Source organism: Physeter macrocephalus, chromosome 2, assembly GCF_002837175.3.
Source record: "Physeter macrocephalus isolate SW-GA chromosome 2, ASM283717v5, whole genome shotgun sequence".
In the NCBI taxonomy this organism is placed as follows: domain Eukaryota; kingdom Metazoa; phylum Chordata; class Mammalia; order Artiodactyla; family Physeteridae; genus Physeter; species Physeter macrocephalus.
Window position 1 is genome coordinate 11,748,174 of NC_041215.1, and position 13,906 is coordinate 11,762,079.

Below are 13,906 nucleotides of genomic sequence, written 5' to 3' on the forward strand. Positions count from 1 at the left end.
GCAGCTTCGTAGCCCCACTGGCTCCTCCGCTACCAGCCCTGTGGCTTGTCCAATCAGAAGAGACCTGAAAAGTCGCTTCATTTGCATGCGGCCCGGGAGCCAGGGCGCAGAACGCAGTGTTGTGCTTTGTGCGCTCGTGTACGCGGTTCGTTGCCGAATGTCCCGTCTACGGGGGCCCGAGGGCTGCCCGGTTGCCTCTGCCGGCTGGAAGGCAGGGGAATGGGCGTTTTGGCTAGGCCACACTCCTCAGATCCCCATTCACGCTCCGGTTTCCTCCGATGCTGGTGGCCCCTACGGGACAGGGGGAGCGCGAGATGCCCCGCCGGGCTGCGGCCGAGAGTGGCCTTCCAGGAGCCGCAGAAACACCGAACCCATGACAGGCTGGTCTTGCCCAAGAATGTCGCCTTACTGGTGGGCGCCAGACCCCGGGAGGTGGCGGAACGCGTGGATGGCCAGATCTCCGCAGAGGCGCGGTCAGCCCTGAGCTCAGCCTAGCCCCGGGTCAAGGTGCCGGGGAAGCCCCCGCCAGACCTGCTCGCTCTCCAGAGGCAGACGAGTGGTGTCCGGCAGCCTAAGCGTGAGGATGAAATCTTTACAATTAACGAAGAAAGGAGTCTGTGGCAAAAGCAACCAGGAGAGGTTGCTCGTGCGGAGGAAGAGACACCATTCTCGGTCACTGAACGAAATCAGTGGTTGATCCAAGATGTGGGATTGAGAAATTTTACAAAAGGAGAGTCGTGTACTGACAAATAGGAGACGTGAGGAGTCTTTGTATCTATGACCAATGTGTTCGGTTTTCTGTTGACTTCTTTTCAAATCTGCCTACTCTTGTTTTTCACAAAACAAGGTTTAATTAACCCCTAGCGTCCAAAAGGTTATCTTTAAAAAAAAAAAAGCCTTAAGGATTTTTGTCTCATTTAAATTATCCATCTCCAAATTGACTAAGATTCAATTAGGAAATGAAGCACCTCAACTTTGTACCACCTGACTTGAAGAGGAGTCGGGGTGCCTCTGCTGCACCCAGAGTGTTCCCCTCTGCCCAGCATGACACCTGTGGGAACCTCACTTTCTGAGTACGTTCAGCTGTTACCTAGTTTGTGGCATTTCATCTCCTCCCAGGCACCAGCCTTCCCTTTAGAAAACACTAGGTGTGCACTGAGGCCATTTTTGAACACGATGTGAGAACAGTTGACTCCACTCTTCCCACACCCGAGGGAGAATGAAGCACAGAGGTCCAGGGCAGAGGGCTTCGAAGCTGCCATCACTGGAGCTCGATAAACAAGTAAAAAGAAATGAAGACACTCCAAGGTGGGAGGGCACAGCCTCCGGAAGTCTCAAAATGAGAATCTGGAGGAAGGTCCCCTGAAATTTGAATGACGTGGATGGCCAGACACCCACTGAGTCTGTAAGATCGAACCAGCGTGCTTGCACATTAAAATAAGAAAAGTATTCTTTGTTCATATATAGGGGCCTCCAGCTTTTTCCCAGCATGTATACCACCTTAACGTTCCCAAACTTCTATGGCTCCTTTCACACACACTCAGACACCCAGATTTGATAGGCAGCTAGTTACAGAACTAGCTAGCTACTATAGAAACCCCAAAGTGACTTGAAGCACCCTGGAATCGAACTTCCTTCCCTAACGTCAAGTCCTGAGTTAGGGTGGTCTCAGGATGACCAAAGAATCTCCCCTTCCCATTTTCCACCCCACAGTACTGTGTGTCACCTTGGTTCTTTACCTTTTGTTTGTTGCTATTCCCCACTCCAACAGGATTCCCCACTCCAGTAGGAAACTACCCTAATGGGTTCCATTTATAAGTTTGAAGCATTCTTCCATGAAGTGTTCTATGTGCACACATTGTTTAGGTAAACAGTGCTGTTTTATACTTCACTTTGTTTGCAGCATGGTGCCACAGCTCTGTGCCCTAAGCTCCACTATGTCTCTATGCGCCAAGCTCCTCTGTATCTCTGGGCTTCAGCATACTCTATAGCCTCCATCCCCCGTTTGACCTTCCACCTCCTCCATTAAGGGGCACTGGCGTTCGTCTTCCCCACCCCCAAGACAACAGTGCCGAGGATGCCCGAGTGTGCATCCCCCTGTGGGCCGGGAGAGGTCTAAGGAACACCTGTGAGTGGGTCACTGGGTCCAGGGTCATCATGCCCTAAATCTGATGACACCTGGCAGCAGTGCTGCAGAACCCAGCAGCAGTGCACGGGACAAATGGTAGCAGCTTTCCCATCTCCATCAGCCCAACAGTGTGTCATTACTTTTATGGACATGTGATTGCTCCAAAAACTGAGTTTGAGCATCTCCTCCTGGGTTTCTGAGCCCTCTGGTTCCTCTTACGCACTTGCTTGTCCACACCTCTGCCGTGTTTACTCCAGTCACTTTTGGCTCTTCACAATTTGCAGGAGCTCCTTGCGGTTTCAGTACGAACCACATTGGTCTGGGCACTGCAGACATCTTCTACTGCTCCGCCTATCTGTGTTGACTCTGGCCATGGGACACTTGGTTGAGTAGAGGAGGCATTTTTATAAGCCCAACCATCTCACCTGAGAAAACCATTCCCAACACCAGATAGTCCTCAGCCTGTCAGCTGGTGGCAGAAAAGCAATGGCAGCATTCTCATCAAATCACTGTGGGTGTAGTTCTTGTGTTCCTTGACACCCCCCCCCTCCCCCATGGCAGGGCAGCACTAGGGGGACATCCTACCAACAACGGCAAGAGAATGGACATCAATCCATAGGTCTGCACAGAGCTCAGCCTCAGGACTGGCCATAGCCGTGAGGTCTGCCCCACCCTCCCCAGCAGATCATACCCTGGGAAAAAGCTACATCTGCATCAAGGACGTTGTCAGCAGACCAGCTTCCCTGGAGTTCTCTGCACCTCTTGGCCATGAAAATCAGGTTGGGGCACCCCTGTGCCCATGTCATGTTGGCAGAAACAGTTCTACTGCACTGCTCCCCATACTGGTATCCCCCATATCCACCTTTCTGCTACCTCAGTAACAGGGACCTGGGTCACCTCCAGCTTCTTGATGCTGCAGACAAGATTCAGTAGTCGTCCTGTGCACATTACCTCATGGAACCATGCTGGCATCCCTTTGGCACGCCAACCCAGGGCTGGAATCGCCACGTCATATGGTAGCACACAATGTACTGTCTAGTCAACTACTGGAAGTGACCTCTGAGCCCTCCCCGATAGAAGGATCTGTGTGCCTGGGGCCACGGGGTACACTGGTGTCTGGAAGAGGAACATTATTCCACAGAGAACAAGGGCCCACAATAGAGAGGCCACTGTGACCAGTCAGCAGGGAGCAGAGGGTGGGAGCTGACTTCAGTGAGGAAATGGCAGGGATCAGTTGTACCAGCCCAGCAGGCAACACACAACTTTCACCACTGGACATTCAGAGGAGCTGCTAAGCGAGAAGTCAAATCTTACTGGAATCAAAGGCCATCCATGCTGGAGACATTCCTGGCCTGCTGGACACAGGCTGGCAGCTCCCTCCTGTGTCCCCACTGCATCTCAAACTGGAGCCAGGGAGGGGGCCAGAGGCACTCCTAGTGTTACCCCTGATCTGAGGAGTCAGGATTATTTATTAGTGTTACTTGGCCAAGGTCCTACAGCTTGCCAAGAGGATGAACCCATCACTCTCCCATACACAACCAGGCAGCTTTTCCCACTCTCTGCTTGTCATTCTTATATGGAGAGTATGTGAGAGAAAGGGAGAGACAGCTCATGTGCTGAGAATTCTATCCACATACGTCAGAAAGCAAGCAACTCCACGCTGGTATCAGAACCTCCCATCTCTCCCCAGCGCTGGGCACCCAGGGGGGTACCACCTTTCTGGCCTGCACCCCAGCCCTGTCTAGCACATCAGTCTCCAGGCAGCCAACTGAGAGCAGAATGGACAGGCCTCCCAGCAGATCTCTGCAGAGGAGGAAAGAGGGTAGCTGGATCTCCAGCTGTGGGAAACTGAGGCAGCTCCCCAGTTTCACTCAGCAGAAGCAGAAGGTGGAGGGCTCATCAGGGAGAAGTCCAACCCACAGACCCCCGACTTGGGGCAGCACAGACACAGCGCCTCCTCAGAGACCAGCCAGGGCATGGAGAGAAGATAGATGGGAGGGATGCCAAGCAAACTGGTTGAAGCGAGCCCTCTTTAGTGGGCTCTGTAAGCGCCGGCTACCAGCCAGGCAGGCCGCCCCCAAGCTCACAGAAACACAAGAGGCCAGCAGAACCAAAGGCCAGTGACTCCCAAGTCTCAGAGGCTTCGTCCAGAAACGGGCCATCGATCATAAAGCTGCACTTTTGGGAACGACTCACAGCCCCAACCACCATCCTTAACGCCTGTGTCAATTCTTGGACCCCCTGACCTTGTCACTTTGTGCCGCAGTTTTGTCTTTTGGAGGAATCTACACAATGACACTACTACTAAGAGGTTTTGCTAAATTCGTCCAGCAGAGGAAATATGAAGGGAAGCCAGAGGTACAGGGAAATGAAACACCAAGGTGAGGCCTGGGGATGGCCTGAGACTGAGATTGCTCCTCCTGCCCCAGGAAAAACTCCTGGGTCAGTGAGGGACAGGCAGGCGGACAGGGCAGATAGAGGGTGATGCTAAGGCAGGCTCCTGGGAAACCACTGGCATGCAAGGGATGGAAGATGGAGAAGAGAAATGAGAGCCGGCTGAGTAGACACCCTCGGAGGCAGAGTAGGGACAGAGCCTGGAGGATATGGCCAGCAAGGGTCTGCACGGCCTCTGACACACAGACTCCATGAGGACCTCAAGGTTCTCATGTTTCTGTGGATAGACCTCAAGCTGTAGGTGTAGGTTTGTGCAACATATGCTGTTGGAGGACCGCAAGCAGAGGTGACAGGTCTGATCTGCCCACCCTCCCCACCCAGGCATCCTGAACATTCCTTTCCCTTGACACTCACCCCAAATTTAACCTTAACTGCTATGCCCAGTGCATGGGTGGGGGTCTGGGGGCCTGGGTGTGCATGTCTGGTGGAGCAGCCCCGTTACAGGCTGCATTTTTTTTTTTTTTTTTTTTTTTGCGGTACGCGGGCCTCTCACTGTTGTGGCCTCTCCCGTTGCGGAGCACAGGCTCCGGACGCGCAGGCTCAGCGGCCATGGCTCACGGTCCCGCCGCTCCGCGGCACGTGGGATCCTCCCGGACCGGGGCACGAACCCGTGTCTCCTGCATCGGCAGGCGGACTCTCAACCACTGCGCCACCAGGGAAGCCCCAGACTGCATTTAAATGGGGCAGGTGTCAGGTCTGGACAGCCCAGGCCTCCTGGAGATGACGACCACAGCTCATGGAGACCCCGGCAAATCTGACGAGACTTGGGGCAGCGAAAAGAACTTTATGGAGTTGGGATACACTTAGGTTAACTTACCCCCAATACAGATCTCTACAGTGAAATGTTTATAGCCTAGAAACATGAACACCTAGAGGAAAAGGGAACACAAACACTCTTTTGAGGAGCACTGTCTTCAGCAACTCAAGGTGGGCGCTTAGAGTTCGCAGCCCACATCTACACCTAGGAGAAGACACTCAGGGTTGGGGTGTCTTGAAGGATGACAGGGGGGTCCAGAAGGAGGCGGATGGAGGAGCTGCTTCAGGCCAGGGATGGAACGAGCTTCCTCTGCCTGCTGCCTGGGCAAGCAGCACATCACTGCATGGGAAGAGAGGGAAGGAGTGAGGGAGCTTCTATCCTGGAAGCCAGGTGACTGGAGAACCCAGCCCCACCAGACCCACACGTCTCCTCACCCACAATCACCACCCACTTGGAGCTGATTAACCAGTATTGCCAGAAGTGAAATGACACCTCTCAGCTCAGAGGAGGGAAGACAGAGGCAGCTGGCTCCTGGCTCCCGGCTCCGACTCAGGGTTGCAAAGAGCCCAGAATCTCCAGGTTTAGGCAAAGCCTCAGGGCACAGTCAGTGTAAAGGAGGATATTCAGGATGAGGGCATGGCAACCACCATCCTCGCCAGGATCCCTGCCTCTCCTGACCTCACAGCCAGCTCCTACCTGCAGAGCTCCAGGGCAGGGCAGGGGCCCAGTGCTTCAATACTGGGATGCAAATCCCCCCTCTATGCAAATGTTCCTTCCCACATGGAAGCTGGAGTGTCTCCTGGATTACTCATCCCTGAAATTCAGCCCCAAGTGGAAACCAGGCAGCGGTCTTAAGGCTTCTCTCTTGGTAAGCTACCACCTTGCTAATTCTTGAATCTGTGTCCCCTCTGCACTCCCCTGGCCACCAGGACAGGGTGCCCACCTGGAGCAGCATACTGAGGCCTAGGTTGCGGTGCCTCCTCTCCAGCTCCGACACAGCCTGCAGCAGGGACCTGAACCTCTCCGCTGGGTCCTCATCCTCGTCGTCCAGGGACCCTTCCTCTTTCTCTGCTTCCTGCAGGAAGCGCCCCTCCTCCTCGGCAAAGAAGGCCCGAAGCTTCTTGTAGTCAGTCAGGGCCTTCTTCCTCCGGTCCATCACATGTCCCTACAGGATGGGTGGGTGGCAGGGAGGGATACCCGTGTCCTCGGGCTACCCCGAGACCCTCCACCCCACCCCACCACCAACCACCTCAAGGGAGGAGAGTCCCCTGACCGTCTGACTGTACAGTGCTCAGCTGTGGTCCAAGGCCCTGCCATATAGGGTCAGGGGACACAGCCACGTTTCCTTGTTCACATGGACTCCAACCCCACCCCACTTGCCTTCCACACAGCAGCGGCGGACTCAGCCTGGCCATGCAGGTCCCGAGCATCGTTCAGATCTTTCCTCATGATCTCCACAGATCCCTTGTTCTCCTGGAAAGAGATGCTGGTTATGGGGTGTGTGGCCACTTCTGAAGGTCTGGGGCCCACCTAAGCCCAGTCCAGAGGGACAATGCACCACCAGAATCCCCTGTCCGACGGTCCAGAGGCCTCAGTTCATGGTCTTGGCCCACCAGACACCTCAAAACCCTGCAGGCACCAGAGAGGTGGGTCTTAGTAACCCACTATGCTGTCTCCAGTCTGAGAGAAATATTTGTGCTAAGAATCCAACAGGGTAACTGTACACAAGACCATCCATTGGGGTCCCTAGTGTTACTGTCCCCAGCACAGGGATGGAAGGTGGTCTCTTTGGGGTCAGGATGGCCACACCCAGGGCCTGCCCAGCTCCATGCACTGACTGGATAGGTGGGGTCCTTCACCAGGAGGAAAGACCAACTCCAGTCCCCTGGCCACATGCTCTAGCCCCAAGCAAGCCCCTGGATGCTACACTCCACTGTTTACCCAGGAGACCCCAGGACCCAACCCCTGACACATGTACCCTCAAACGTGCTACTCTCTCCCCTCTGGTGGGCAGGGACCACACTGTTTCCACTCCAGGGGCCTGGCTGTCTTTATTCTCTAAGAAATAAAGTTGAGCCCCCCACACACACAGCAGGTCCATGGGATCCCCAGACCCCAGCTGTGACCAGACTCTCCGATGGCGGGTTCCGACCCAGAATCAAGTGCCACGTGTAACAGCTGAAAGCACAGTGGAAAAGGTTCCAGAACAAAGTAGGTTAAGGGACTCGGGAGAAGACGGAATGGAAGGGGGGTGCACAGGACCCCAAAGGGGCCGATAGCCTCAGGCCCCGTCCCCTATGAGGGGACTTTGCTCATGGGGGCAGGGCTACCATAGCGTGACGTCATGCCAGGGGCAGGGCAGTAACACAAAAGGGGCAAGGCATGGGGGCAGGGCCCACAGCAGGACTGTCTGCCCCTGGGGGGTGGGGCAGGGCAGTACAACACTGAGAAGGCGGCAGAGGCATCCTGGGGGGAAGCGGGGGACGATGGGGAGAAAGGGCACTGTCCAGGGATGGGGAAAGGGGGACTGCACACCTTCCGAAGGTAGGGGAGTGGAGAGGGAGCAACGGGGGGGGGGAGGGAATGGGGGAACAAGGCACCGTCCAGGGATGGGAGAAAGGGTACTGGGCACCGTACAGAGGAAGCAAAAGGGACAGGGCAACAACTGGGGTATGGGTGCGGGGGGGGGGGGGCGGTCAGAGCACCGTCCAAAAGATGGAGATTGGGGACCAGGGCGCCATCCGGATAATATGGAGGGGGCACAGGGCGCAGTCTGGGGATGGGAAGGGGGACAGGGCTCCCTCCGGGGGAAGGGCAGCGCATGGGACGCCGCCCGCGCGCACCTTGCCGCGCAGCGCCTTCCTCCAGCGGGGCTCCCACTCGGGCGGCTCGGGCCCCGCGGCCATGCGGCAAGCGGCGCACAGCGGGCCCCCGTCGGCTCGGCACAGCAGCTGCAGCGCCGCCTCAGAGGCCGGGCCGTCGCGCGCGGGCGCCGCGGCAGCCTCCTCGAGCGCCAGCAGGCGGCGGCTGAGCGGCGGGCGGCTGGGCTCCACAGCGCGCTGCCAGCAGTCGTCGGCGCACTCGGGACACGGGAAAGGCCCGTCCTCCTCCGCCCAGAATCGCACCACGCACGCCCGGCAGAAGCGATGGCCGCAGTCGGCGCGCACCGGCTCGCGGGGCGCGCGCTGGCACAGGGCGCAGGCGGCCTCGGCTGGGCCCGCGGGAAGCGCCAGGGCAGCGGCGGCGGGGCCCTCGAGGAGGGCGCAGACAGGGACGCGGACCGAGGAGCACAGGTGCCTGGGCTTGCGAGGCCGGAGACACGGGGGAAAGCCGGGGACCGGGACGCAGGAAAAGCGCGGCCGCAGAGCCGGGGACGGGGATGGAGAGCAGGGACGAAGGACAAGAATGGCGACTGGGACGGCTGGGCACCCGGCGCAGGGTCCTGGCAGGGGTGTGCTCCACCACGCAGGGTCCTGGCAGCGGTGTGCTCCACGCAAGGTCCGGGCAGCGGTCTACTCCAGCCTCCCGGGTCCTGACAGGCCGCTACACTCCGCCTGGGTCCTGGCAGCGATGTACACTCCACCCCCGCCCAGCTAACCGTGGCGCGCTTCAGTCTCCGCGGGCCGGCCCGCGTCCTTGCACGCTGAAATCTGACAGGGATTGTCACTTCTCCCATAAGTGACTCGTATGCAATAGGGAAACAATTTTATTTGAAGACTCCATTTTAAACGTCTTTTTTGTAAGCTGCTAGGACCTGAGCTGCAAGCACCTCCTTCGGGCGCAACGCCCACGCGGGGTGGGGACTGGGGTGGAATACCGCCTGCTTGGGACCCCTCGTGTGCACCATCCCACGTGAAATCGTTTTGCGTGCACCGAACCGCGTGGGCCTTCCCCGCGTGCGTAGGTCCGGCGTGGACTCTCAGAGGAACACGTCCTGTGAGGGCCACCCCACGTGGGTGGCCAACGTCCTGCCTGGAGTCCAGGCTTTAGGTACCCAGTTCGCCCTTGAGCCTCAGGCACGGGGAATCCAGCGGCTAGGAAACTCATTGATTTAGAGTGAAGACTTGTGATAAGACCCAGGGCTACCAGTCTCCAGGCCCATACCAGGAAATTCGTTAGCATTTCTTTAGAAAAGACAAACAAAAAAGGTTTAGGGAAGGAGCGGTCTGGTGGTTTGTTTTTGTTGTTTTAAACAACCAAGCACGTGGTTTTAAAAAAATGCAATTTTTAATTTTTTAAAAGTGAATCTGTTATTCTGCATAAGTGCAAAATCTTTCTAGGTATTGCTCTTTGGTTTTGTGGGGGGGGGGGGTTTAATCTGATGTTGACTTAACAAAAAACACGTTAAGAGTTAAGTTTTATTCAGGGACCTTACTGAGGCCTGTAGCCGGGAAATAGCTGTTGACTGAAGAAAATGCACAACCTGAACGTTGAGAGTTATATTTTATTTGGCAGACTTGCTAAAGACCTAAGCCAGGAAGAGAGCCTCTCAGGAGCCAGGTATATTGGAGTTTTGGCAACAAAAACCAGGTTTGGAACAACAAAAGATTACTGTTAAAGAAAACCAGACATCTTAAATTAATGAATTTAGTGCGCTTTTTTTATGTATGGGAAGATGCAATAGTCTGGGCTTATTGGAATCATTCCTTTGATAGGGACCTTAACCATCTAGGGCCAGTACCCTGTTTTTCTCCTTTCTGAATCAGGGTGCACGGTTGGGGTGGCTCTGGTGCCACAACATCCTTTGTTTACTGATAAGGCAAGCTGGTTGTCTTTATCCACACAGCTTCTCCTTACCTCTGAAGGGACTAGTCCAAAGAGGTAGTGGAGGAGCCAGTATATATAAGAATTGTTTTGGCTGGGAAATACTTGTAGTCAAGCATACATCTTGATAAAAGATTACTGCTAATCACAAGGAACAGATATCTCAAGTTACTGATTTTAGTGCTTTTTTATCTATGGGAAGATGCAAGAATATGGGGTCATTGAAATTATTCCTTAGATATGCATTTTAACTGTCTGGGGGCCTGGTAAATCCAAAGTGCAGAATGTTTCATCATTTTTCCCCCCCATCTTGAATTCCCCTCAGGGCACACTGTGAGTGGGCAACTGTAGTGGGTTGCAACTTACCTCTTTCTATAACAGGGTGATGAGTGACACTGGTTATTCTCTTTGTTTACACTGGCATAGACTTGAAAATGCACTAAATGAGCAGTCAGAAGTGTGACTGGAAAACTGAGGTTAGTTCTGTGGAGCAATGGTTAGAAGGAGGAAAGCACTTCAGGCCAAGCCTAGCTGATTTTTTGGGTAGACTAGGAACACAGTGGAGAGAAAAGTGGGGAAAAAGAAAAAAAAAAAAATCAATGAGCAAAGGCCATGATAATCCAGTGAATGTGAAAAATAATCAGGCACAATCATTAAAGGCAAATAACCAAACTAGGAAAATGGCAGCCACAAATATACAAAGAGTTCATAAAATTTGGAACAGAAAAGTACAACGGAAAAATACCCCCTGCCCCATGGAATTTGTCAGCTCACAGAGAAAACGCAAATGCTGAATAGACATGAGAAAAAATATACACTCTAACCAGTTACCAAGAAATAGAAACATAAAGTGAGACATTTTTTTTTCACTATTAAGTTGGCAGACCCTGTTACTAAACCAACTTGGGTCCATTCATCCATGTCGCAGCAAAGCCAGTCAGTCTACTGACACTGAGTTGTGGTGAAGGAAAGTATGCAGGGTGCCAAGCAAGGAGAATGGGCAACTCATGCTCAAAAAGCCCAAACTCCCCAATGGATTTTAGGGAAAGGTTTTTACAGGCAGCATTTGGGGTAAGCAGCTGGTGGACTTTCTTCTGACTGGCTGGTGATGAGATAACAAGGTGATGTTTCAGGAAGCCTAAACATCTGGTTCCAACCAGTCTTGGCTCTACCTGATTGTCAGCATGTAGTCACCATCCTCCACCTGGGTGGGGGGGTCTTAATTTCTGCAGAACAACTCAAGGATGTGCATCAGATTATTATTATGTCCCTTGAGGAGGAAATAGGACTCTGTTTTATTGCTGAACTATTTTTCAAGCTCTCTTGCTTAATGCTTTTCCTTTGTTTCTGCATTCCATCACTTCCCTAATTAGAGCCTGAGTCTGCTCGTCCAAACTCAGGGAAGGCCTAGGACACTAATGCCTTTTTCTACAAACAAGAAATGGGGGATATGGAGGGGCTTTTGTACCTGGGAGGTCCCTCCTGATGGGTTTCAACCAAAAAACCCTGATTTTGCAGATATTGCTTCTGGGAGACAATGTAGCAGTATGTGTTAAGGATCTTCAGATTTTTCATAACCTTTGGAATTCCTTTTCTCAAAATATGTTCTATAAAAATAACCCAAAGTGGAAATAAATCATCATTTGGTTTGGTTTGGAGAAATGTTTGTCATATCACTATTTGGGAGGGGGGGAAGCTTAAAGTCCAATAATAGGGGAATGACTCAGCAAATTATAGTATCCATCAATTTGAAGATGTGTGCATGAAGGATTTTTGGAAATGAGGAATGGCAAACATTGTTAGAACCCATCCATGACCTGCTCCCAACTCCAATGTATGGATTTTTCCCCACACCAGGCAATTCTCTGTGTTTACAATTTAACTTAATTTTGATACTCCTGGCGATAGCATCAAACCCCACAGGTTAAGGGCTCAGTGCTACAACACTGTCCCCCTGCAACTTCAGTTGCCAATCACAAATCCAAGCATCACCTGTGATACTATAGTATCACAAAGGTCTATAGACCAGAGGGTCGTATCACACTATCCTTCGTTAAGACCAGCAGAATCAAAATTGTGTTGCGCAGAATTCCCATTTTCCAAGACAAACTCAAATTGGCATTTTCCCTCCAGCTTCCTTTGTACCCTCCAGATGAGAGACAAGGAATGGGAGAAGAGAGGGCAAAGAGGAGATGGACATTCTCTCCCTCATCTGCTTCTTGAACCATCCAGAGTACTGAAGACTCCTACTTTCAGGTCAGAGGCAGAATAAGAGTGGGTGATGGTCTAAATTATTGCTCAGAATAACATTTCATAAATACCACCGATACAGTAGGACACTTGGCAGGCTCTGAGCATCTTGATGCTGACATCAAAGACATCAAAGAACTAAATAAGGGACTTCCCTGGTGGCGCAGTGGTTAAGAATCCGCCCGCCAATGCAGCGGACATGGGTTCAATCCCTGGTCCGGGAAGATCCCACATGCCATGGAGCAACTAAGGCTGTGCGCCACAACTACTGGGCCTGTGCTCTAGAGCCCACGAGCCACAACTACCAAGCCCCTCTCCTACTTTCAGGTCAGAGGCAGAATAAGAGTGGGTGATGGTCTAAATTATTGCTCAGAATAACATTTCATAAATACCACCGATACAGTAGGACACTTGGCAGGCTCTGAGCATCTTGATGCTGACATCAAAGACATCAAAGAACTAAATAAGGGACTTCCCTGGTGGCGCAGTGGTTAAGAATCCGCCCGCCAATGCAGCGGACATGGGTTCAATCCCTGGTCCGGGAAGATCCCACATGCCATGGAGCAACTAAGGCTGTGCGCCACAACTACTGGGCCTGTGCTCTAGAGCCCACGAGACACAACTACCAAGCCCCTGTGCCACAACTACTGAAGCCCACGCGCCTAGAGCCCGTGCTCTGCAACGAAGAGTAGCCCCCGCTTGCTGCAACTAGAGAAAGCCTGCATGCAGCAACGAAGACCCAACGCAGCCGAAAATAAATAAATAAATTAATTAATTTTTTAAAAAAAACCAAAGCTTTATTTAAAAAAAAAAAAGGCTAAAACCTAAATAAGAGAATGCCTCACCATGAAAGGGCAGAATTCCCAGTTTTGCAGATTATGAACCATATTCCATATTTCTCAATATTGTATTTTAAATAGATTAGTATAAAGTTTTGAGATTAAATTAGTAACAATGAAAAAAATCTGAATATTTTCTATAAGTGTGACAAAGTAGTTTTTTTTTAAGGTAACAAAAAAATAGACCACTAGAAGAGAAAGAAAGGATTCTAAGGGTAGCAGAATATACCACCCCAAAATGTGTCACTTTGGCATAATTATTTTGAGCTGGAGGCAAATGAGGATGAACAGTTGCAGAAAGATGCCTTCCCAGAGTTTCCTTAACTGACTAAAAGCAGAAACTTCTGAAAAATGAAAACTGCCATAAGTGCCCTCTCTGGGGAAGTCTTCTGGCTGTGAAGATGATGGAAAGTCAGGGCCAAGATGGACCTGCACTAATGACACTTGTCTTCCATTGGTTTCCCACCAAATATTTACCTTCCCATAGCTTGACACCCCTGGAAGCCTAAAACCCTTTTCCTTTCTCTTGTCACTTCTCTGCAGGTTTATTTGTTAAGATGCTATATAAGCACAAGTTCTAACCATCCCTTTGAGTTACTCATCACTGAGATTTCTTCCGTGTGATGTGCACCACATGCATTAATAAACTATTTTTCTCTTGTTGATCTGATGGGTTTTTTTTTTTTTTGTCAGTCTAATTTAGGGGGCCTCAGC

General features: G+C 52.2%; 1 protein-coding gene across 1 annotated transcript; it reads right to left on the bottom strand.

The window, feature by feature from the left end:
- Positions 1-5,346: 5,346 nt before the first annotated feature.
- Positions 5,347-9,186, bottom strand: RNF187 (ring finger protein 187). Its single transcript, XM_028495055.2, has 5 exons — positions 9,157-9,186; positions 8,183-8,851; positions 6,720-6,812; positions 6,283-6,504; positions 5,347-5,678 (listed from the first exon to the last, which is right to left on the bottom strand). The coding sequence occupies exons 1-5, from the start codon at positions 9,184-9,186 to the stop codon at positions 5,676-5,678; spliced, it is 1,017 nt and encodes a 338-aa protein (XP_028350856.1). The 3' UTR covers positions 5,347-5,675.
- Positions 9,187-13,906: the final 4,720 nt, after the last annotated feature.

Bases quoted from the DNA above. Each gene is read 5' to 3' on its own strand.
- RNF187 (XM_028495055.2), bottom strand. From the start codon at position 9,186: ATGGTGCACACGAGGGGTCCCAAGCAGGCG. The intron at 8,852-9,156 runs GTATTCCACCCC...AGGCTGGAGTAG, and splicing joins CGAGGGGTCCCAAGCAGGCG to ACCGCTGCCCGGACCTTGCG. The intron at 6,505-6,719 runs GCAAGTGGGGTG...CCCATCCTGTAG, and splicing joins CCGCCGCTGCTGTGTGGAAG to GGACATGTGATGGACCGGAG.